This window comes from Anastrepha obliqua, chromosome 2, assembly GCF_027943255.1.
Source record: "Anastrepha obliqua isolate idAnaObli1 chromosome 2, idAnaObli1_1.0, whole genome shotgun sequence".
Taxonomy (NCBI): Eukaryota; Metazoa; Arthropoda; class Insecta; order Diptera; family Tephritidae; genus Anastrepha; species Anastrepha obliqua.
In genome coordinates, this window is record NC_072893.1 from 24,890,342 (window position 1) to 24,914,877 (window position 24,536).

Sequence of the window (24,536 nt, forward strand, 5' to 3'; positions counted from 1 at the left end):
TTTATCACCCAAAAGTTTCTCATGCATTATCCGACAGCTTGCATCCGTGTAAAGTGCCTCGACGAGTTGAATCAATTTCGATGGGATCCCTGTGCACTCGAGGGCGTTACGAATAGCGGCGTGATGTTAAGTACCGAATGCTTTTTGGAAGTCTATGAAGATGAGGTAGAGCGGGGTCATCCATTCAACTGACTGTTCAATGAAAACTCTGAGACTTTTGATGTGGTCGATGCATGAACGGTTCGCTCCGAAGCCCGCCTGTTCCTGTTGGCCTGGAATTCTGGTTGCAGCACTGCTGATCCTTGGAGCAGTGGAAAATTCTAATATGGTCGGATGAAAACAGATTTCATTTGCACTTGCACGTCCGTTTACCGTATATCCGTCGGTTTCCAGGGAAACTATTTAATGGTAATTGTGTGACAAGAACGGTTAAGTATCCTGAAAGCCAAATGGTCTGGACATGCATTTCTTTCTATATACGGGTCCTTTACTCTTTGTTGATGGAATTGTGAACTCCCAACAGTATAGAGAAGTTATATCGAATTGTATCGTTCCCGTCGTAGATGAAGAAATTATGGGTATTCTACTGTGGCCATCTTTCGGGACGACTACGCACCATGCCATCGGCCAAATTCGTTAAGTTTTTATACGATATTTAATCAACGATACATTCCCATGTTTATGGTTAAGAGAATTGTCATCTGTTGCAACTTTATTTCGTACAGGCGCAGAAAATGTCTGTCGATTTCAGAATATCGCATATGGCGTGACCAGGAAATTATCCCGACTTGAACACGATTAGGCTCAAGACTTTAAGGCAGAACTGAAAAGTATTTAACAAGGTATGGGAACAGGAAATTCAAAACGAAATGCTGGAAAGCCTCGTTGCTTCAATGCCTGCTCGGGCCCAGCAGTTATTGCCGCCAAGCATATTTGAGCATTTACTAAAATATTTATAAAATTTTTATAACGCAAAACAAACGCAAAACATAAAATTTGAATGTACAATAAAAATTCGCATAACAGAAAAATTATCTTCATAGTTAAAACTTAATTAATTTTTGGTCGAAAAATTATAAAATCATTTATGAATCATTATTTTCTATTTTGTAGATGTCAACAAATATCTCCGCTTCATCCACAGAATATTTTTGTCAAACACCATCAGTATCGACGCTCTCAGGAGATTAACGAACGAGTAACCCATCCTTACGCAAATCAAATGCAGAAAGTGGCGATGGATAGGTCACACGCTTAGAAAACCACCAGCTAGCATCATGAGAATGGCACTGGACGAGAACCCGCAAGGAAGCAGAGGTCGCGGTCAACTAAAAAACACTTGGAGAAGGTCGATGTTGCGCGAACTAGCAAATGCCGACATCTCATGGGACGGTGCAAAAACAACAGCAACCGTTTACGATTGAGGAGTCTTGTCGAGGCCCTGTGTTCCCGAGAGTGAACAAGGAAAAACAAAAAAACAGATGTCTTAATTTTCAGAAAGATTTGGTACATTAAACCGCAATACTTGGGGAAAAAGCGCAAAAAGTGAGGTGGTACGCTTTGCATGGCCAAGAGGTAGGTAGGCATATAAACCACAAAAAAAAAAAAAATTGTATAATGACGTCGTCTTTTTACGACTTAGATTTGCATTTATACAAAATTTAGATTAAAGTTTTTTAATTTATAAATAATAAAAAAATATCATCATTTGGAAAATTATTTTTAATCATTTTTATTCTCCACACATCACAAAACAAATACATTAAAGAAACAAATAAAATTAATTTACAATGAAAAAAACTTAATCAATATTAATAAAGCATATTAAACTCATAGTTTCACTTAATAAATTTGCGAAGATTAAAACTAAGGTGCGTTTCATAATCATAAGACACCTTTGGTATATCATTTTTTAACTCACTTTTACTTTCCGCAGCAGATTTTATTGGCGTCATTTTAACAGTTATAGACTTAAGGCCTCCATCAATTGTTTCTGGTGCGAAAGCTCACTCTATTTTGTAGAACCGTTATCTTTTTCCAAGAAGCTGCGCTTTTGCTAGTCTTTTCGGCGTTCCATAATGATATGACTTTAATTATAATTTTATTCAATTTAACCTAAAATCCCGAGGGGTTCAATATTATTACAAGAGGAGCGTGGAAAAATTTTGGCCTACAAGGATTCAGGCTTGACAATCAAATTAATTGCAGAAAAACAAAACAGGCAGAAGTCGTTGTGTTATCCGGAATTTTTTACGGAGTCCTGAGAATTACAGCATTTTGAAGCCCGTTGGAAGAAAATTATCACTATCAAGTCGAGAACAGCGAGCAATCATAAGAAAAGCTGCGAATTCGAAAAAAAATTCGGAAAAAGTGTACTTTTGTTAAACGATCACTTTAATTAAACAATGTCTTATAATTTTGAAATACCTGGAAATACTTGTTTGCTAAAAATTTTTTTTAAGTAATATCTTGAAAAAAGCTCTAAATTCTGTAATGTAACAGAAAAGTTTTGTTACTTTAATCGATGTGTAAATTTTTTATTTTCCCCTGAAACCTATAAATTAAAATACTTTGAAAAATTAGGGATGTCGTATGATTATGAAACGCACCTTACAAATAACATTTCATCTAAAATTAAGCGATGTAAAACTTATCCAAACTCATATAAGGCTGGCGTCAGAGTGCACACTTGAAGCGATGATAAAATCAGTGAAAAAATAATTTGTTTTTGCCGATTCAGCGCACTCTGGCCCACTAACCAAAACGTTTTTAGCAAAGACATATTTGTTCGTTTCTATAACTCGATGCGTTGATTTGCCTTATATCTTTCTATAGCACAAAAATTATTGATTAGAGATTTGTACTCCATTTATTTTACTCAATTTACTCCATTTATTTACTCAATGCTAAATGTCAAAATGAGTGCGAATCGAGTATAAGTGAATTTTAAATTTTTGATATACGTCTCGTCTCGTACAGTAATTTTTGTGCTGTTTCGTTACGTCTTTTGTTGATTTTTAAAAAATATGCGACGATAATGGAAATTATTTGCCACACGTGATCAAGCTCTCAATTTCACTTGTTTTAAGCATTAAGTATGTGGCTTCTGCAGCCATCAAAACCAACGGTTAGCAAATGGGTTAGGTTGTAATGGTTGCCCAGAGGGTAGGGCCCACTTGGACGAAATAGTTTGGTTGTGTTAACCTCATTATGCTGCTGATGTAGTTCATCAGATTTTTGTTATCAACACCTGCTATATCAGCAGGCGCAGAAAAGAAGTGAGAGCCAAGATACTTGAATCTTAGTCCCGCGAAGGCTGGGCAGCTAAAGAGCAGGTGCTGAGATGATTCCACCTCATCCTCCATACAGCTGACGCAAAAAGGACTCGAAGTAATTCCGAGTCTCACGGCATATGTACCTCGCGGACAGTGTCCCGTGATGATGCCCACGAAATTTGAGAGATGACATTTTGTCATCCCCAGGATATCCCTCGAACGCCTCCTATCCAAACGTGGCCAGAAGGACTTCGCGACCCTACACGTTCGTGTACTTGCCCAGCGTTCACTGAGTTGGTGCATAGCCCATCCTTCCAGGAGTAGAGCGCAGGTTGTCAAGGGGATCCCGATCCTCTCCTTTCGCGGACACATTGCCTCACAGGTCCCCTGTCTGGCCAGCTCGTCGGCTTCGCAGTTTCCTGCAATGTCTCTGTGACCAGTTAGCAAATGGGTTACTACAACCCACAAGCGAGCTTGGCAGGTTGAGAGAGGCTGCAGATGGACTAAACTGGTGTTGCGTGTCATATCCGACCAACTATCGCAAATCCTTCGGTCATTAAGCAGAAGGGACTGCAGACGGCTGGTTGGACTGATGACGAGCCAATTTCTGTGGGTGAAGCACATGGAAAAGGTAGGCATCTCAGACAATGTACTCTGCCCAGCATGTGGAGAGGAGAATGAGACGGCGGATCACTTCCTGAGCGTTTCCCCCGCCTTCGCTCGAATCAGATTTTAGGTCTTTGGCACTGATGTGTTAAGAAGCGACCACCTTGGCGCCTTGGCACGACAGATTCCTTCGGAGATTTAAAGAATGCAGTACAATGGACTTAATTGTGTCTGAGTGCTGTACTAGTTGTCCCGACAAAAAAAAAATTTGGTTTACCGATTTTATGTGAAGTGGAACAAGTATTTTGGACACTGTCGTCAAGACTTCGAGAACTTTATTCACTCGCAGACTTGAGCATAACAACTTCCAAACTTGTTGAGGAATGCTTCACTCTCCTCAATATCCTGGAAGCGAGAAACAGCATTTTGTTGGACTGGGTAGCAGGATTTGAAGGAGATGAAAGCAACGAAAAGGAGCTGTGCCTACCAAAATTAGGCGCTATTTCAAAATTAAATGGACCAGAATCCCTTTGTAGGCCCAGCAAAGTCCTCAAAGGCTGGCAGTACAGAAGCTAAACAGTTTATTCTTTCCTCCAGAAGAGCATCACATAGGTTCCTAAACCTAAATAGAGAGGACTTCTGATACCCCTTACATGATACCCCTAAACTTGGAAAGAGAGAGCTTATGAACTTGATGGAGCGGGAAACAGATTGAAGTCTTTAGTAGTGACAGTCAGGCTCCACAGAAGACCCTGAAGAACGTAAAGCGAACATCAAAAATTGTTCAAGAATGTAAGAAGAAGCTTAAATCTGTGGCAGGACGGAATAAGCTTGTACTTATATGGGTATCAAGACTGCGTGGTTAAAGGAAGTCAAATTGGCGATGAATTGACCAATTGTTGATCAGTGGTTACCCAACAGGGAGCAGAGCAGGAATCAGTTCTGCGAGTACCATGAATCGGATCAGCGAATATCTATACAACTTACATAAAGAGCGATGGTCCGGTCTAGAACGCTGCAAAACTGCAAAGTGTTTCGTGACAAGGCCGAAAAGAAAACTGTCGAACTTTCATCTAAAACTTCTTTCGTCTAAAACTTTCTTCGGTTGATGGTCGGTATTATTATAGGACACAGCCCATGGGGTCAACCATTGGAATCATTGCGGGTCCGATTTGCCTGCCTCACTTAGGGGAGGCGTATAGCATTGAGCATTTTCTCTGTGAGTGCAAGGCTAGGTATTTTGGGTTCCGATGTCATGAGAAGGAGTGAAACTTGTTCTCTCCAACTAGGAGATATTTTCAGATTTGCCAAAGAATCTGACAAATTCTCACAGAACTAACTATCTCTGTATCTGTCTCTATTCTATCTTAACCTTTTCTCTCTGTCACTTCTCGCCTTTCCTCCTTGACTATCTACGCTTTTATTTTCAGAGCTTCGAACACCTGAGGCTTCTTAGTCTGGGAGTTTTAGGGGTTAGCAAATCTCACGATGCTTCTTGGTTCGCTTTTTTAAAATTTCATGGTATGAGCCAACAAAACAAAAAAAATGTTTTTTCAAGTTTTTACATTGGGCGAACTTCGTTAATAAATTAGATTTTTTTTTTTTTGCAATTTTTACATTGGCCGCACCTCCTCAAATATTTAAAATTTTAAGAATTTTCACATTGGCCAAATCTATTCAAGTTTTTTTTTTGAACTTTTATGTCGGTCGATCTTCACAAATAGGAAATTTGGAATTTTTACATTGGCCGAACTTTCTCAAAAATTTAAAATTTTAAATTTTTTTTCAAAATTTCATACTGACCAAATTTCTTAAAAATATATTTTGAAATTTTTACACTGGCTGATATTCAAAAATTTGAATTTTTTAATTCTCTCGAAATTTTTTTCGTTGGCAAAACCTCCTAAAATATTAAAAATTTTATAAATTTTCACATAGACTAAATCTATTAAAAATTTTTTTTTTTTTTGAAATTTTTTCAGTGACCAAATTTTTTATAAACTTGTGCACTGATTGATCTTAAAAAAATTGAATTTTTAAATTCTCTTGGAATTTTTATTCGTTGGCCGAACTTCCTCAAAATTTAAAATTTTAAAAATTTGTACATAGACCAAATCTATTCAAATTTTTTTTTTTTCAATTTTTACATCGGTCGAACTTCACAAATTTGAAATTTGATTTTTTTTTTAACTTTTACATCGGTCGATCTTCACAAATTTGAAATTTGATTTTTTTTTTTAACTTTTACATTGGCCGAGCCTCCTCAAATATTAAATTTTTTTTTGAATTTTCACACTGACCAAATCTCTTAAAATTTTTTTTGGAACTTTTTACATTGATCTTCAAAAATTTTAAATCTGAATTTTTTTTTAATTTATACATTAACCGAACCTCCTCAAATATTTAAAATTTTAAAAATTTTCACACTGATCAAATTTATAAAATTTTTTTTATTTTTTTTTTTTTGAAATTTTTACATTGATCGATCTTCACAAATTGGAAAATTGAAATTTTTACTTGGCCGAGTCTCCTGAAAAATTAAAAAAAATTTAATTTTTTTGAATTTTCACACTGAGAAATTTCTTAAATTTTTTTTTTTTTTGAAATTTTTATATTGATTACATTCAAAAATTTTAATTTTTAAATTTTCATAAAATTTTTACATTGGCCGAACCTTGTCAAATATTAAAATTAAAAAAAAAATTTTTTTTTGAATTTTTGAATTTTCACACTGACCAAATCTCTTCAAAATTTTTTTTTAAATTTTTACATTGATCGATCTTTACAAATTGGAAATTTTAAATTTTTACTTGGCCGAGCCTCCTGAAAAATTTCTTAACATTTTTTTTGAAATTTTTACACTGATTGTTTTTCAAAAATTTTAATTTTTAAATTTTCATACAATTTTTAGATCGGCTGAACCTCCTCAAATATTAAACAAAATTTTTTAAATTTTCACACTGACCAAATCTCTCCAAATTTTTTTTTCAAATTTATACATTGACTGAACCTCCTCAGATATTTAAAATTTTTTTGGAAATTCACACTGACCAAATCTCTGTTTCTTATAACAAAACTTAGCTGGAATAGACACATAAATGACTTTGCGGACATAAATTCGAGGCGTTGAAGGGTTTGAGTCCACTGATAGAAAATGGTGGAAAAATAAAGACAAAAAATAATTATTAAAAAGATATAATTAATAAAAAAAATGTTGTAATAAAGTAAGATAATAATAAAAAATATAATTTAATATAATAAAATATTATATAAAAAATCCACTGAACAAAATCTTTACAAAACATGTAAGAGTACGCACATTCACAATGCGAAAATCTATTGACTTAGACGGCACTATTGACTTGAATTCTAAATACAAACAAACATTTTACAGTAAGCAATTACATGAAATACAAAAAAGTCTACGGCACTCTGCAATCGAGTCATATCATCTAAAATGAATTCCACACGCGTAAAGATTTTTATTAAATGGGATTTGGTCGCTTCGCTCTTCTTTACTGGCACTTATACTGTTACGCAGCTCTCTCCATTAACACGCCACTCGGAACACTAACAAATACAAACAATCTGGAAGGAGACAAAAAATATATGTACAAAATAATAAATTGGAAACAAAAATAAAAATAAGAATTTGATAAAAATGAACAGGGAAGTAAAGAACATGGAAGGGTCAAAACAAATAAAAAAAAAAATAAAAATAATAAAAAAAATTGAAATGGAAAATATGTGAAGGGAGGGACACATTTAAGAATATCGAATGTTGTTTTCGCTGTTTTTACTAAAAAAAAATGATTTTAACACTCCGTTGGGCACCCGGGTCTGGTCAGACTTTTTGGACTTTGGACTTGAATTTAACCTATTTCTATTATATTGTAGCTGACGACTTGAGCTTCTAGGTAGCACCTAAAATTTAATTTTCTATCGATTTGTGGATATAACCTTTTTAAAAGGATATTTGAACAGGCAAAAAGAAGTCCAAACCCGGTTACCCAACGAAAGGTTTTAAAATAGGTGACCAAAGGTGGGTTAAGTGATGAAAATCTTTATTTTGCACTTTACGCACTTGATGGGTTGTTCGTTTGCACACGGCAGCTGTCTAGTTCAAGTGACAACAATTATAAATTTTTCGATAGGGTGCTTAATTTTGTGGCACCTTTTAGTCTTCCGCGTCTAATTAAATAGCAGACAAAGGGTCATTCTAACTCAAGCCTCTTTTTAACTTCGACACTGGCAACTCTTCACAGCTACCGAGAATCTGGACCGTCAGTCAATATCAGGAATGATAAAATGCAGATAACGCGAATTGAATTGGAGAAATGAATGAAACAATGGGCTTCGCGTCAACTTAGCGAGCGCTGCCCAAGTGCACAAACTTGTAAGGTCACGAAACCCTTCTGGGCGCGTGTGAATGGAAAGCGTTCGAGGGATCTTCTGAAGGCGAAAAAATCTCAGCTCTCAAATTTCATGGGTGTCCCCACAGGTCACTATCCGCGAGGTGTGCATGCCGTGTGACTTAGTGAGATTTCGAGTCCATTTTGCGTTAAATATATGAAGGATGAGGTGGAATCAGCTAAGCACCTTCTCCTTAACTGTTCTGATCTCGCGAGACTAAGATTTATTTAAGTATCTTGGTTCTCACTTCTTTCCTACGCCTGCTGATGTCAAACATCCGAAGAAGCTCATCAGCAGCATAAAGCGCAACCGCAATTCAGTCATCGTTCGAAATCCACAAATACCCATACTTCCCTCCCCCTCTCAACTCCTTTCGTCCTATCGGTTTCCTTCAACTTATATCCCATGCAATGGTATCACAAATGAATTTGATTTCTTGGTCCAAGTGTGCCTACCCTCTGGGTAACCATTTTAACCTAACCTAACCTAATGTAACCTTGCCATGACTGAATTATAGATAAGGTGTGTGAAAGAATGGCGGGAATTTGTAAGCAAAACAAGGAAAATATTAGAAAAGGTACTAGAAAGAAAAAAAATAGTTTTTAAATTTTTTGTTTTTAATTTTGATTTGTTTTAAAATTTTTTTTAAATACAAGAAATTACAAAAGCGGTTTTAAATAAATTAAAAAAAATTATAATTACGACAGTTTAACCCTCCGTTGAACCCCTTTTTTAAAACCTTCGTTTGGTCACCCGAGTCTGACCTTTTTTCGTCCTGTTCGAGGAACCTTTTTAAAAGATTTAATCCACAAACCTATAGAAGATTAAATTTGAGGCAGCTACCTGGAAGCACAAGTCGTTAGCTATAATAGAAATAGGTATGTTAAATTCACGGTCAAAGTCGAAAAAGCCAGTTTGGACAGACCCGATACCCAACGGCGGGTTAATTCCTGATTCTGGCAAAAACATTGAGAGCTGAGAGGTGGTAGCGCGATTTACGCAACCTTCTGTATACTCTCAATCGTAAGCCAGTGTGATATTTGAGAGATGTTATTATTTACTCCAAAAATTGTTCAGAGAGGTGGTACTAATTAACAAAAACCAGAACGAATTTCTGATAACTTATTTCCACTCTTCCACTTCCACTTACACTCGCTTGTAACCAATGGATTACAAACATTTCATAAGACTACCTTAAAAGTGCATAGCATTCACGGTCGCCTTCATTGTAAGACGCGTTCAGACAAGAATGTGACCAAGACCAAGAGGATGCCATTGAAGCCAGGCACATCGACTCCACATCAAATTCAATAATTTAATATCTCTTGAATTAAACTTTTGAATAGATATTGGATTATTCGCTTAGAAGATCCAATTGATAGACAACCAGCAGCAAACAGGGCATACTTCGCACAGATAAAGTTATTTAAGTCCAAACTTCTGCCGAGAAACCAAAAATTACGTATTTATCATGATCTCCTACGCCCAATCCTGCCATACGGCTGTGAAGTGTGGACGATGAAAATGAATGACGCGAACCAAATAGCAACATTCGAAAGGAAAATTTTGAGAAAAATATATGGCCCAATAAAGTTGACAGATGGCACATGTCGTATTCGATACAATCCAGAACTTGAACACCTTAAAAAGGGGCGAAACCTCATAAAATATTGTACATACATAAAACCCCAACGAATACACTGACTTGGACTCGTAGAAAGAGTGCCAAAGCTAAGAGCACAAAAACGCGCCTTCAAGAAGCAACCGAATGGGAAGCGAACTAAGGGAAGACTAACGAAAAGATGGATAGATTGGGTTAACGATGACCTCAAAGTGATGAACATACAAAACTGGTGGCGATTCACAGCGGATCGAGAAATCTAAAGAAAGATAGTTGCGGAAGCAGTGGTCCACCCAAGACTGTCATGCTAAGAAAGAAGAAGAAGGTCCAATTGAATTAGTTATTTTGAAGGAACGTAAGCAGCCGTTCGGAGTCGACTTAAAAATGTAGGTACCTCCTGTAGGCGAGTTCCTCCTCCACAAATAGGAGGCAACTCTTCTCAGCTACCAAAACTAGGAGGAGGAGCTGGCCTAAACACCTAACAGAAGTATACGCGCCAACTATTTATTTTTATTTTTTAATGCTTCGGGAAAACTTCTCAGTTTGGGTCTTAGATCAACTCGAATTTGGCGACGAAGAGGCCGAAAAATGGGTTTTTATGACCAGAGATACTTTCAGCAAAGTGAGTAAACCAACAAAAACCGAAAAACATCCGCAGCGAATGATAATTTGATTAGTTTTGATTTGAATGCTGCTGACAACGACATCGGCTTCAAAGCCATGATTACGGATCTTTGATGGGCTCTGGACTCTAGTGACCTATGGTTCACACCATCAGTAAAAAAAAGTGCTCTTGTGTGCAAAGATTGGTAGTTGCCAATTAGCCCCCTATTAGACTTCTTTGAGGGGTCCACTGAATAGTCGATGTAATCAGGCCAATCCATAAACGACTCAGGTTACTAAGGCGAATATGACGGGGCACCATTCGTGAGGTATTGATAGAGCTGCTTAGGTGAATAAACAAATAATAGAAAAATTTCAATTTCTATTGATGGTGTTGGAGACCAGCCATGTTTCACTGGCTTCACACATGAGCTGAATATTCGGAATTTAATACGCCGTCCTTGCTTTTCTTAGCCTCCAGTTGACATTTTCATCTGCTCCGCCGTCTATGGTGATAGTGCAGCCGAGACCGCAGCAGAAGCTTTCGACAAATTCCAACGGACACCCGTCAACCTTTATATGTCTTGCTTTATTGTGGTTGACTTTCATAGCTTTCCTCTTAACGATGTTGACCTCCACTCCGACAGTGTGCGGCAGCGTGACTAGTGACACTAGACAAAGCCTCGGATAAACGATCTCACCTATGATGATGACATTTGGCACACGTACCAGGACTCGAATAGCACAATGGAACGTTAGAGCTCTCAGGGAAGCATCCAGACAACTTATACATATAAGTCAATATTTCTAAAGGAGGTTCTAATGCGCAATTGAGATTCATCCATGTATTTATGCTCTACAACGCAAGTGTTGGAAGATGGAATTTTGAGGCTTTGCGCTTGAATCAAAAACAGTGTTTGAGCTAAATTTTAATTCCCTTGCTTAAAACGAATCATTCGGATGGGAGCTAAGCTTTTTGGCCTTTGAACTACGCTTTGGAGTTTTCAAATTAGCAAAATGGTAATTTTTTACCAAAGATTTCCTTGCAATTCTAAATTGAATGGCTCTCCAAAGCAACTGCGCAACTAAACACTGTCGAGAACTCGAAAAAATAATCGGTTTATGTATCCATAATATAGTTAAAAACGCTGTCCAGCAAACCTTCGGAGGTATCCCGACAATACTGCGCCGTAAAAGTTGGTCACGACACTAACCACCTTTTCACATGCCCCTGAAAACCCACTCATCTAACACCCCTCTCCTCTGGACCCAACCTGTCGAAATAGCATGTTTGCTTACCTTTAGATGAGCTAGACGAAGACGACCGGTGATAAACCTTACACTGACGGGGCTTGTATTACTGGTACCACAGCAACAACAATACATATCTCAAGCCGCTGGTAAAAGTTCAACGACTCTCCTCGCTTTACATTACGGGAGCTATGAAATCAACTCCAACGGCAGCTCTTAAGACTGTCTTCAACCTAACACCGATTGATCTTTGTGCGGAAAATCGGGCTGCAAACTCAGCTGAGGCTATAAACAACCGATCAACTTACCTCTAGAACCCTCGCAGATACGTAGCTCTATTACTAGGAAAGCTACGGCCAATTCAGACTATATGGTTCCAGTTATGAGCTTTATAAAAGGAAGCAGCAGAGCTTGTATCCACTGTCAAGCGGCTATAAAAGCGATAAAATCATACTGTCTAATATCCAAAAATGTCTATGATAACCGCAGACTTTGTGTATATTGGATCACGTGTCATAAATACATAGAGGGCACTGAGATAGTAGGCGAAATAGCTAAAGAAGACGCGAGACTTGCAGTAGATCAAATAAGTCAGGTACTTAAGCCTGGCGATGGATAGGTCACACATTGAGAAAACCACCAGATAGCATCTTGAGAATAGCACTGGACCGAAACCCGCAAGGGAGCGGAGGTCGCGGTCGACCAAAAACTACTTGGAGAAGGTCGATGCTGCGCGAACTAGCAGATGCCGACATCTCATGGAAGGGTGCGAAAACAACAGCACAGAACCGTGTACGATGGAAGAGTCTTGACGAGGCCCTACGCTCCTAAGATGAGTAAATAAAGAAAAAAAAAAGCTTAAGGCCCTCCGCACAATTTAAATCCAACAAACTAGAGGCGAAAAGTAGATGGCTTAATTAGTCTAACCAATTGCAAAGTTAACTGGATCCTGTGTAAACACGCATATGACGACAGGTATACTAAATCGGTTATATAGTTCGATAGAAGGAATTGTAGAGCTCAGAAGGAACTAGAACTAACAGGGCACCGCCTGGTTGCAGCGCATGAAGTGGGTACAAGAGAAACCCTGGAACATCTTCTACGCTACAGTCCGGCTCTCTCGAAAACTAGACTATGCTACCTGGGTGCTGCCTGAACTGGAGCTTGAGCAACTCCTAAAATTCGCGAACAGTGCCCACATCTTGGGTGATGCATATTTTCGCTAAGCAGGACTCTTTTCTGGTATCGCTATGTACCAAAAAGGTCTCTTCGTGGCTTCGGCCAGCCAGTATAACCTAACCTATTTTAAAGCTGGTCAGGAATTTTTTTCAGTTATACATATTTTTTTTTGTAACTACTTAAAACCCAACAATGGTGACGTGTTAAACCTTTCTAAGAGTCCACTTCACCGGCCGCGGTTGTCTAGCTAGACTAGCCTGCCATCCCAGAGGTTGTGGGTTCGAATCCCACATAAAGCACGGCGGTCCTCGCACTTTTCCAAATTTACCTAATTTCCCTGTTTAAAAAAAAAATAAAAATCTCATTCCTCAAACCCAAAACCTTATCCACTCCATCCTGACTCTCGCACACTAGTCAGCGCATTACTTACAGTGTAGCTGCTAAAACAAGCAAAACCAAACAGTTAAACATTGCATCAGTGGCGCCAGCAAGAAAAAGCGGGCAACTACGGTAAAAGCACGGACACACAAAATTTAGCGAAGTCCTCAACCATCTGTGTGATCCTTCTGGCAGAAAAATGTGAAACACAGATGGCGCTCCAAGCAGTAAAGAAGACAATGTTCCTAAGCAACGACAGGTGGGCATTTCCACCACTTTGGACTGGTAGCGGCAGGCTAATCACCTACCCTGTCAGAAATCAAATAGATTAACGAAACCAACGCAAGTCTTGTCGAGGCCCTATGCTCCCGAGAGGAGTGACAAAAGGAAAAGAGTCCACTTAGGCCAGCTGGTCTATTCTAATACCATTAGTTTGGGCTCAAGTTCCCACACTAAATCTCAATGCGGTGAAGCCACTTCGTCTCTCTAAAGAAACAAAAAACTTCTACATAGTTTTTGAAATGCCTTCTTCTTCATACCATTTCATTGGGCTCAATGTGGATATGAAAAAGGTTATTTTTATAACGGCAAATCCTCGGCAGGTAGCAAAGCCAAACCTCCGACTACATTTCTGCCAGCGGCCAATAAAAACCAACTGCCATTCGGATATGTTTTAAAATGCAGGTCCTTCTATTTGAGGTAAAGCAGCCAATTGAATGAGAATCTCGGCGAAACACTTAGCGAAGCGATTGACGTGTAAATTACACAAACAGGTATATATTTTTTTTCTACAACAACAATCAATTCGTGTAACCAAAAAAATCAAATTCACTATAATTTAATACTAATGCGCTTTTCTCAACACAAAATGACTAAATTTAGATCTTTGAAAAACTTTTGCATAGGAAATTTTTTAAGCTATAATTTATGCCTTTTATTGCAGTTTATCAGCAAAATTTTATGTTATGATTGCATATTTTGCGGACATCATCGATGTGTGAGTTTGTGTTTGTGTTCATGTATGTTCGTGTGTGCCTGTGGGAGTGTTTTGAGTTTATTTTTGATTCAGACTAAAACGCCATAATACTTGCTTTACTTAGTTCCAGCATATTAGCTACATTCTATTCTAGAAATATTCTAGAGCAATTATTCATATTAAGCTTTATTTTAGCAACAAATTTTATTAAATCTAAATTTCGTTCTCTCATAACCGCATTCTTGACTACTTTCTCTTCGTTACCGCTCCTACGCCATTGATCACCTGAATCCTTCCACTTATTTCTCGATTCCTCACTATTCATGCGTTGAAATGTTAACATTTGTATTTTTATTGTTTCATTTAGTTCATCAGCATATAAAGTATTCATATTTTTGTTTCGTTTCATGAACCATTTGAATTGATCCTCATCACTAGTCATCAACTCACCGACTGTTGTCGAATATTTCTTCTTCATTCTTCCATTAAAAATGCATAACATCATGAATTTATAGATTAACAACATTACGCATACAAATCGTACGAAATTGACAAATCTCGTATACTTATGCAAACTTACAACAAAATGGTGACAACGGAGTCATTCCGGAAGCGCAAATTGATCTTGTTCCATTGGTTTTTTCAGCCAGCTGCCCAAGTCTTCGCGTCGAAAAGCCGCAAATAACTCTTTCTTGGCAATCTGTAAGTGGGAGAAAAATATTAATATTTGTTGTTTCTATTCTTTTGAAAAAATTGTAGAAAATTATAGAGCATTTTTATTTTGAGTACAGTTTTTAAGAAAAAAAAATGTAATAAAAAATTATGGGGTGCACAGTTAAAGGCACTATAAGAAAGGAAAGGATATTTTCAATGTTTTTGGTACCGAAATTATGGTGATTATTGTTTATATCTACAAGGTGAAGTCCACAATAAACAAGAATGAGCTAAAATAGAAACAACAGAAGCTTTGTGCTGGTAACTTCGAGTTTATTTATTCAAAATAGTCTCCTCTGGCCATGATACATTGAAGATCTAGATGCTTTACGAAAGAGTGTTTCAGGTCATTGACCGGAATGTCCTTCAGGATGTCGGTACAAGCCTTTTGGATGGCCTCTACGAACGCAATTTTCCCAATAGGTAGAAGTCACAGAGAGCCATATCAGGCGAATACGGTGAGTGATTGATGGTTAAAATGCGATTTCTAGTCAAAAAATCAGTCACAAGAGTGGATCGATGAGATGATGCATTATCATGCCAGCTTCCTCCTTTGCGGTATTCAGGGCGAATTCGACGAAGGCGATCCAACAAACGCTTCAAAACGCCAAGGTAGAAAATTGCATTGAGGTTTTGACCCGTTGGGACGAGCTCCTTGCGGACAATTCCCTTGGAATCGTAAAAACAAATGAACATCGACTTGATTTTTGACTTCTCCAACCGCGTTTTTTTGGGTGGTGGTTCGTCTGAGGCCTTCCATTCGGTACTTTGACGCTTAGTTTTAGGTTCATGTTGGAAACACCACGTTTCATCACCAGCTACAATGTTATAAAGGAAGTTCTCGCCTTTTCTCGCCTCTTTAATGAGATCTTTCGAATGTTCAATTCTGAGCAATTTTTGGTCCTCAGTTAGCTTGTGCGGAATGAAACGGGCACAGACCTTTCGCAAGCCCAAATGAGCAATTAAAATGCGATAAATCGACGTTTTGAAGATATTCAACTCCGATTCCATGAGTTTTAACGATGATTTCGGTTCATTTTCGATGGAGTTTTCCGCGATTACTGATTTTGGGCGGCCCGTATATTTATTGTCGTTTATGTCCTCACAATCATCTCTGAAACGTGTAAACCACTCAAGAACTGTGACGCGAGTTAGACAACCATCGCCAGAAAGTTTTTTCATCAATTCAAGTGTTTCGAAAAACGTTTTACCGATTTTAAAACAAAATTTGATATTAGCTCTTTGTTTGAAACTCATTTTTGTACAGATGACACAAACAGACTGACACTTTAGACGCAATAACTTCGCTTCCATTGAACCGAATCTCACCACGCTTTCATTGGAGGTCAGCTTGGGATGTAGCTTCCACTAACTCTAAGCCACCGAGAATATCTTGTGCCTTTGAAAAGACAAGGCTGCACATCCTTCATCGAAATCAAATGGAATCGAATAAAATCAAGAATGCTACTATTACAGGTATATTTTATCCGTAAGGCGGAAAAATGACTGAAAGAATTTGGCTTTCAACCAATTCCTAAAATGAGGTAGCGAACATCTAGGTGAGATAGAACCTGATGTAATACATTTAAGGAAGTCGTGACAGTCAATAGGACTAGTATTAACTACTACTACTTTATTACATATAGTAGAACACAGTAAATTTAGGTCGAAGAAAATATATCTAAAAGATCTCCCGTCGAGTTATCCCTAAAGAAATCCCATGCAGAAGACCTTTTATGTCGAAGCAAATACGAGAACAACGAGTTAATCGTCCAAAACACCTATTAAATAAAACTAAACACTCTGAAGCGCATGAGATGTTAAGGTTGTTTTCTGACGCAAAACCAATTTTGACCAAGTCCACAAAACCAACCGCAGAAATGACATGTCATGTTCCAATCCCACAGAGGTTTTTGTTGTCAAGCACACGAAGCTTCCAACCACTGTAGGTGTGAGAAACAAAGGACATGTCCTGCCACCACACTACTTTACTCAAAGAATCGAGTAGATATTTTCAGATATATCCAGTAGATAAACCCTGGATTGATAGTGTCGGCGGTGACAGCCCATACATCTTTTAGCAGGACTCTGCTCCTCTGCGCCTTCACACAAAGCGATGGCGATAGAAGCTTGGATGGCTGAAAATTTCTATTTCCATATGACAACGAAATTATGGCCGCCTAACTCCCCAGATCTTAATCCCCTGGATTTCTACGTATGGGACGTGGTGAGCGTGAAACCAATAAGCAACCTCATAACACCATTTCTTCTCTGAGGGACGAAAATAATACCGTTAGGGTCAATATGAATAACGAGCATTTGATTCGGACAGGCTCGACGAGAGGGGGGCGGGGATCGGGTACTTTTTCCCCCGGGCCCGGAGTTTTCAGAGGGGCCCGGGCTCGAGAGTAATTCGAATTATATGAATTAGACATAATTTAAAGGGGCCCGCATCTCAAGTTTCCCCCGGGGCCCGAATACTCTCTCCACGGCCCTGGATTCGGACATGCAATCGTTTCCGGATTCGAATCGATGAGATTGTTGCTGCTAACAGAAATTTTATTGAATGATTCTATAGAAACATTTATAATAAGTTAAAGATGTGTAAAATATTCGTGAAGTTTCATTATATTTTGTTTAAAATAAAAGCTAATTAGTTTTCCTCTCAAGGGGAGCTAAAGTTCCACGCCGCCTCTGAACGGCACATGGTTTTTTATGAGGAGCTTTTTCATGGCAACAATACACTTAGAGGATTGTCATTGCCTACCGAAGGGGACACGATATAAGTGATGAGCAACATGCGAACCAACCGACAATTCTAAGCAACCAAAAAATGTGCTTGAATTTTTCAAAGATCAGCAAAAAACCCTACTTGAACTCTAGGAATCAGATGTTTACCTGTTTGTTCGGCACAAGTTGACTGAAGACTAAAAATGTAATTAGGCGCGTTCGTATCGGCAATCATACGCAACAATATTACGTGATACGTCAATCGTAGTATCTGAATCTAATAATGGCATACGAATGCATAACAAAATAGTGGCCCTATTGCCTGGAAATGACATCGTACTATTAAATTTTCTCTATCCACTACTAATTAGCTTGAACCCGAATGAAATGTTTAGGAGCTCGACAATATGAGAGGTTAGGCTGTATCTCGGGATAAGAGCTTCAGAGCTTACTTAGACTCGCAAAAGACGCAGACGTATTACAAGAAGCCTACTACAAGGAAACGTAAGGTTCAAGCTCCATCTGGTACCACTAAGGACCAATAGGTCTATGTTATGGCTTTCAGTCAGCCAGATCAACCTAACCTAACCTAATTAGAACCCCACAATTTTTTCTCAAAGACAACCCATTTCCTTATACAAATATAGTTCATACTCCAACAAAAAGCACATAAGGCAAGATTTTAAACTTTAAACAAAATTAAAAAAAAACTTTCAAAATTTCTTCAAAGCTTTCCACCTTTCAATAAGAATTTTTAGGATTTCTCTGGGTAAGCAGTTTTATAGCCAAATAAACTTTAGTCTAAGTTTCAAAGGACTTCAAACTAGCGTTGATTTCTTATTTTTTTTTTCGCTGAGGTGTCACGCCTCTTCTTTCATACAAAGAAAAGGCTCGAATTTCTTTTGTATTTTTCATACAACAAAAAAAAAAACCTAAAAAATTCAATGGTATTTTGTACTTTGTTATGTTAAAATTTAATAGACTATAAAACTATCTTCTCGAAAAAATTCTAAAAATTCTGGTTAAAAGGTCAAACTTTTTGCTGAAATTATGTAAAATTTTGTACAAAGTTTGAGACTTTGTGGCTTTTGCTGCATTATGAACTATACAAAAATATATACATTAAAAATTAAAAAAAAAGTGCACGTAGCGTAGAACACGTAACAGAAGTGAAACTTTCAAGGCAGACAAAGAAAGAGGGAGAGACACGAGAGAGAATGAGAGAGAGAGAAAGAATATATATCTAAATAAATTCACAACATTTGCAGAGAATACAAATAGACAAAAATTTACAAAAAACGGAGAAGGGTCGACCGGTGTAGGTAAACGCCGCACACAAACCGTGGCAAAAACGCGCACTACTCCGAGCGTTTATCATCCGCACAAACGCAGCGATTCCAGGACCGCAGCAACGGCACAAATTACCGCAAGGCAATACCAATAAATCCGACGCCGGAATGGATAGCACTTTATAGTACGCTCAAGCACTAGCCAGGAAACGGAAATAAGCGCCAAAAAGTAGGCACCAAAAAACGCCAAAAGAATTGGGACAAAAAACGCCCCAAACAGTAGGCACCAAGGAAATATCACGCCGAAAAGTAGGCACCAAAAATATATTTCCTACAAGTTTGCGCCAAAAAGTAGGCAGTGTTATTTCTCATTAGAAATTAGCAACTACAAGGAAAAACTCAGGAAAAATAGCCTAAAGTGAATCTAAGATATATACAAGGTATAGCTCTCTCTCTCTCCGTTTCCTCTACGTTATACCTTTTTTCTCTTTCGCGGAACGAAAATGCCCAAAAGGTTGCATGGCCTTGAAATTTTACTCTCCATTCTCGCTCGTCCATCGACACCTAAGAAGTTTCACTTAAAAAAAACATAGTGCAGTGATTATAATCCTGCGACGGGGTGGACGAGTATGTGAGAGGAAAACGAATTAATAGTAGTTAGGGCCCGGTTACTCAAACTGAAGAGATGTAAAGTTTTTATACAGTTTTAGTTTTAAAATTTTTCCAAATATTTCCACTACGTTTGAAGCTATAGAGTGAATACTTTAAAGCCAAAAAACACCGAATGAAAACTTGAAATTTATACAAAAATATGTTTTTTAGCGGCAGGCTAATCACCTACCCTGTCAGAAATCAAATAAATTATCGAAACCAACGCAACGCAAGTCTTGTCGAGTGAACAAGAAAAAAAGTGTTTTCTCACCTGGTAGTCCTTAACCCTCTCCTTTGCTTGCCCGTAATCGATAGTCAGCTTGCGATTTGGTATGCCAGGCAAATTTTTCATCAAAAAGCCATACTTCATGAAGTACATCTGCTTGGTAATGCGTGATATTTGGTTGTTGACCGTTTTGCCAGTAAGTGAATTCACCACCTCAACCTCACTGTCCCCAATGGTCCAATTGATACCGAAATTCGGTGCCTTAGCCTGGTTACGCGGCTCAGCGGATGTGACTAGCGCCAAGCGAGGTTTATTCAGATGATAGGGAGGCGGAAGACCTTGTATGGATTTCTCTATTCGGCCGCAAACGGCACGGTACATGTGCTCGGGATGCAATAGACTGCCCAACACTATGGAATGCAAATAAATTGGCTCTATAATGGAGGCCAGCAGAGATCCCTGTATGCCCACGATGTTCCAGCGTGCAATCTTATCCGAGCAGGACATGGTCAGCAAACGTTCGCCCTGCGAAGAAGTGCAAATATATTAATTTAAGTTGGCAAAAGTCGAAGTAAAAGGCAATCTCGGGTTGAAAACAAAAAAAAAAAGAAGAGAGAAAAGTTTAAAAGATACTCACCTGCAGTACACCGTCCCATGTCTGTAGACCCTCTTTGCTTTTAACCGGTATAGTCCCCTCACCCGATTCGATTTTAGTACGCAATTGACCACGCGCCTTTCTGCCATTACAAGGCATGGCATGCCATATAAGCGTTGGATAAGTAGCAAGAGCAATTAAGTATAGCAGCAGCGGCCGCACAAAATGCGAGCGATCAGCGAATTTTTTATGGGTATTGGATTATTTTAAGTCGCATTCAAAATGGCATTTCGAAAATTTACATTTCAAATTAAAATTTGATTTGATATGATTTCGGGTGATGATTAGTCATTTAATCGCATTTTTATTATTTTTTATAGCAGTTTCAGCGATCGCACGCAGACGCAGTAGTTTACAGCGGAGTGGCACAGTAGGGACATGAGCAAAATCACCAACAATGCAACAGAAGCGAACACAAAAGAGTAACGGAAAAATGATATTTTCAAAAATAAATTAAAATATTTAAATTATTGGAAAAAAGAAATCGAGAGAAAAAAGAGAAGAAAGAATTCATTTATCGATTGTACATTTTGTAAAATAAAATAAATTTTAATACAGATCATACCTAATTTAATGTTTTCTTTTTTATTTTGCGCCTTGACACGCATTTTCAAGTGTAAAAAATTCAAAATAGAACACTATGCAAATTGTAGTATAGTGGGACAAAGAGTGGTAAATCTGGAGTAGATTTAGCATTCTTTGTATTTCCATTCGAATTTTGAGCAGCTTTTGAGTGAGTACCAAAACTATAGGGTGCATTTTATGGTTCAGGTCTGGGACAACGAACAAACAAAAAAAAAAAAGGTGCCGCCCATCTCGTATAGCTATTTCGTTCTCAATGGATCTGACAGAATAGATTTGTGTGCGACATCCCGTTTCGTGTCAGGTTTGTATAATTTATTCTTCTTCTTACACTCAGAGTTCTCATTTTCACATTTCTGACGTCACGTTTCGTGTGACATTTGTGTAATTTCTTCTTCTTCTCGCATTCAGAGCACTCATTTTCACATTTCTCTCACGCAACAGCACCTGTGTGACGTCTCGCCTCGCTGATAGCCGCAATCTTTTATTCTATCATTCTTGAGAGCTAGGTCCGCCATCTTGTTTGGCCGCCATTTTTCTCGGTTGACATTTGTCAGTATTCGATGCGATACGAGCTGGTGGTAGCACAGGAAGAAGAAGGCCTCCTCCACTGCGTTGGAAAAATCAGGTGAAGAAGGACTTAGCTAAGAGAAGGAATTCGCTTCACTTGGAATGTTCAACAGACGCCTGTTAGCACGAGAAAGAAATGACTGGCGCGCTTTGTTAAACTCGGCCAAAATCGCGTAAGCGGTTATCGCGCCAATCAAAAAGAAGAAGACATTTGTCAGTTGACATTTGACATTCGTTGAGCGTGAAAGAGTCCACCGACTTTTTCATCGTATTGATGTACCCTCCACATGCATGAAACTTAGTTGAATCTCACAGTCAAGTCGGTTTGTCTCGAATACTGAATCTCAAACAATTAATTAAATGTCGATATTTCTCTACTTAAAGTTATTTTTTTATTTTTTTTTTAACGAAGTAACGATGATTAACGATACAAAGCCAAAGGCAAGGGACACATTTTTCTGCCGCAGTAACAAGTCATACTCTTATGTTTGAGGCAGTCGTCAATTAGGTATGTGCGGAAAGTATACTGCGAATAGATCTTAGACTTAATGCCCTATGAGGAGACAAAATCATAAAAAGAGATTTCTAACAGCGACCACCTCTCAGCAGTTAATAACACATCTTCGAGGAAATTTCTGGCACAAAATTTTTTTTGTTTTTAATTAATTCATCTGCCGTTCCTAGTCGGCACTCATTTCTGGTGCATTTTACAGACTGAAGGAAGAACTTTTTATGCGCCAATCTACAATGTCAAGTGTTCTTTTCCACTCTTATTTTGACCAATCACTGAAAGACTCGCAGAGAGCTTATGATCTCAAACTACCACTAAGTTAGGTTGGGTTATTGTTGCTAGTTGGTCGTACAGACCTTAGAGATGCGTTGTGATACCACTGCGCGGACACGGGAACCTCATTTATTCTTCTTCGTAAAACCATTTTGTGGCTCTCATAAAGCGCAGGTTGGTCCAATCCCCAATAATAATAAATAGTTTTTATGGAGTCAAGTGAAGGCAAAAAATGTGTTGCCTATTTAAAATGCCTAAGAAGATGTTTAAAAACAGTAGCATAGAATGTTTAACTACCAATTAACTAATGCAATTTTGCAATAAACTAAAAGAGAGGGAAACTCTTGAACACCTTCTATGTTCTTGCCCTGCATTAGCTAGAACCCGAATGAAATGTTCAGGAGCTCTACAATAAGAGAGGTTAGACTGTATCTCCGGGTTAGAGCTTCAGAATTTACTTAGATTCGCAAAAGACGCAGGCTTATTACAAAAAGCCTACTGCAAGGAAACGTGAGGGTCAAGCTAAATCTGGTACTACTAAGGACCAATAGGTCTATGTGATGGCTTTCAGCCAGGCACGTCAACCTAACCTCACCTAATGAACTAATGATTGTCATCTCTGATTTATTTCCATTAATTATTACAATAAAAAAAAAAATTTTATCTTTATATCGCAACCAAATTTTCAATTTTTGATAAAACAAGGCAAATCGAAGTCACTTAGAGATTGAGAGAAATTTACATCATACAATTCTCTCTCTCAATTACATCCTGCACAAAATGAAGTAGAGAAGTGCCCTTAAGACTGTTTTAAATCAGCTGATTAAAACTGCAATTAGTGGTGCTGTACCGCCATAGCCATGACCCCAACCATAGCAATCAGCTGTTCTTAAACATATGGGCATAACTGTAAACGGTTCTAGGTGACGCACTATTACGCCGTAACCACAACCGTGGCCGCATATCTATTGGAATTTCGGTTTTTCCTAGCAACCGTAAGCAGCTGTAAAATTCTTTACATTTCTTTTGATATTTGAGATAAAAGTTTGAATATTAGAAATGAAGGACGAAAAATTATATTGTTTAGCGGAAAGTTATCCGTGTTTTATGATAAAATGTCATTAATTCTGCTTCAATATCAGCTGTTTATGGTTACGACATGACCAATCGAGAAATGCTGTAATACTGCGGCTTTGGTTATGACTGCAGCTATGGCGTTGTGGCTACGGCACCACTAACTGCAGCTTTGTGAAGAAGCGACTGGGGCGAAATCCTCGACCAAGTGTCAATCAAATGGCGAAAGAACTGAAAATATCTGACCGTAGCACACGCCGCATACTGAAAAATGATCTCAACGTTAAGTCTTACAAGATCCACAAGGTGCATTATCTCACACCAAAGCAGCAACAAGTCAGACTTTCGAGAGCGAAGGAGTTGATTCGCTTGGCCAAAAGCGGTCAATTTCCGAACATTCTGTTTTCTGACGAGACAATTTTTCAAATTGAGCAATTCGTAAACTCCCAAAACTATAGGGTTTATTTGACCGACCATTCATACGAGAATTTGAGTTATCGATTGGACACCAGGAGGCAACACCCGCCACAGGTAATGGTTTGGGCCACTGTAATCACAGATGGGCGCTCTCTAATCGTTTTCATCGACCCTGGCGTCAAGGTAAATGCGAAATATTATCGGGAAAGTATGCTGGAAGTTGCTTTGAAGCCGTAGGCAGACAAAAATTTCGGTGGCAGACCACTAACGTTTCAACAGGACTCGGCACAGTCTCACAAAGCTCGAGTGAACCAAAGATGGCTAAAAAACAACGTTCCAAACTTCTTAACGTCCGCACAATGGCTCCCAAAGTCACCAAACGCGAATACGTTGGATTATTCTCTTTGGGCCATTTTGGAGGGCAAAGTCCGAACTAAAAGATTCACCAGTCTCGAGGCGCTGAAACTTCCCATTGTCCACTAGTGGGTCAAAATACCTGCAAGTCACATTCTGGCAGCTTGGGATTCATTTTTGGACCGTCT

General features: G+C 38.3%; 1 protein-coding gene across 4 annotated transcripts in view; it reads right to left on the minus strand.

Moving 5' to 3' along the window:
* Positions 1–6,908: 6,908 nt before the first annotated feature.
* The window catches only part of LOC129239081 (double-stranded RNA-specific editase Adar), a 35,165-nt gene continuing 17,537 nt past the window's right edge, over positions 6,909–24,536 (minus strand). For 2 of the 4 annotated variants that reach the window (XM_054874370.1, XM_054874368.1), the window contains exons 6-9: positions 20,550–20,649; positions 19,958–20,437; positions 14,883–15,002; positions 7,188–7,469 (exon numbers count right to left, since the gene is read on the minus strand). In XM_054874370.1, coding sequence (XP_054730345.1) covers positions 14,904–15,002; positions 19,958–20,437; positions 20,550–20,649 — 679 coding nt within the window. In that variant the 3' untranslated portion in view covers positions 7,188–7,469; positions 14,883–14,903. Of the gene's footprint in view, positions 7,026–7,187; positions 7,470–14,530; positions 14,782–14,882; positions 15,003–19,957; positions 20,438–20,549; positions 20,650–24,536 lie in introns of those variants that run through there. The other 2 variants (XR_008581822.1, XM_054874369.1) reach the window with 2 other exon arrangements.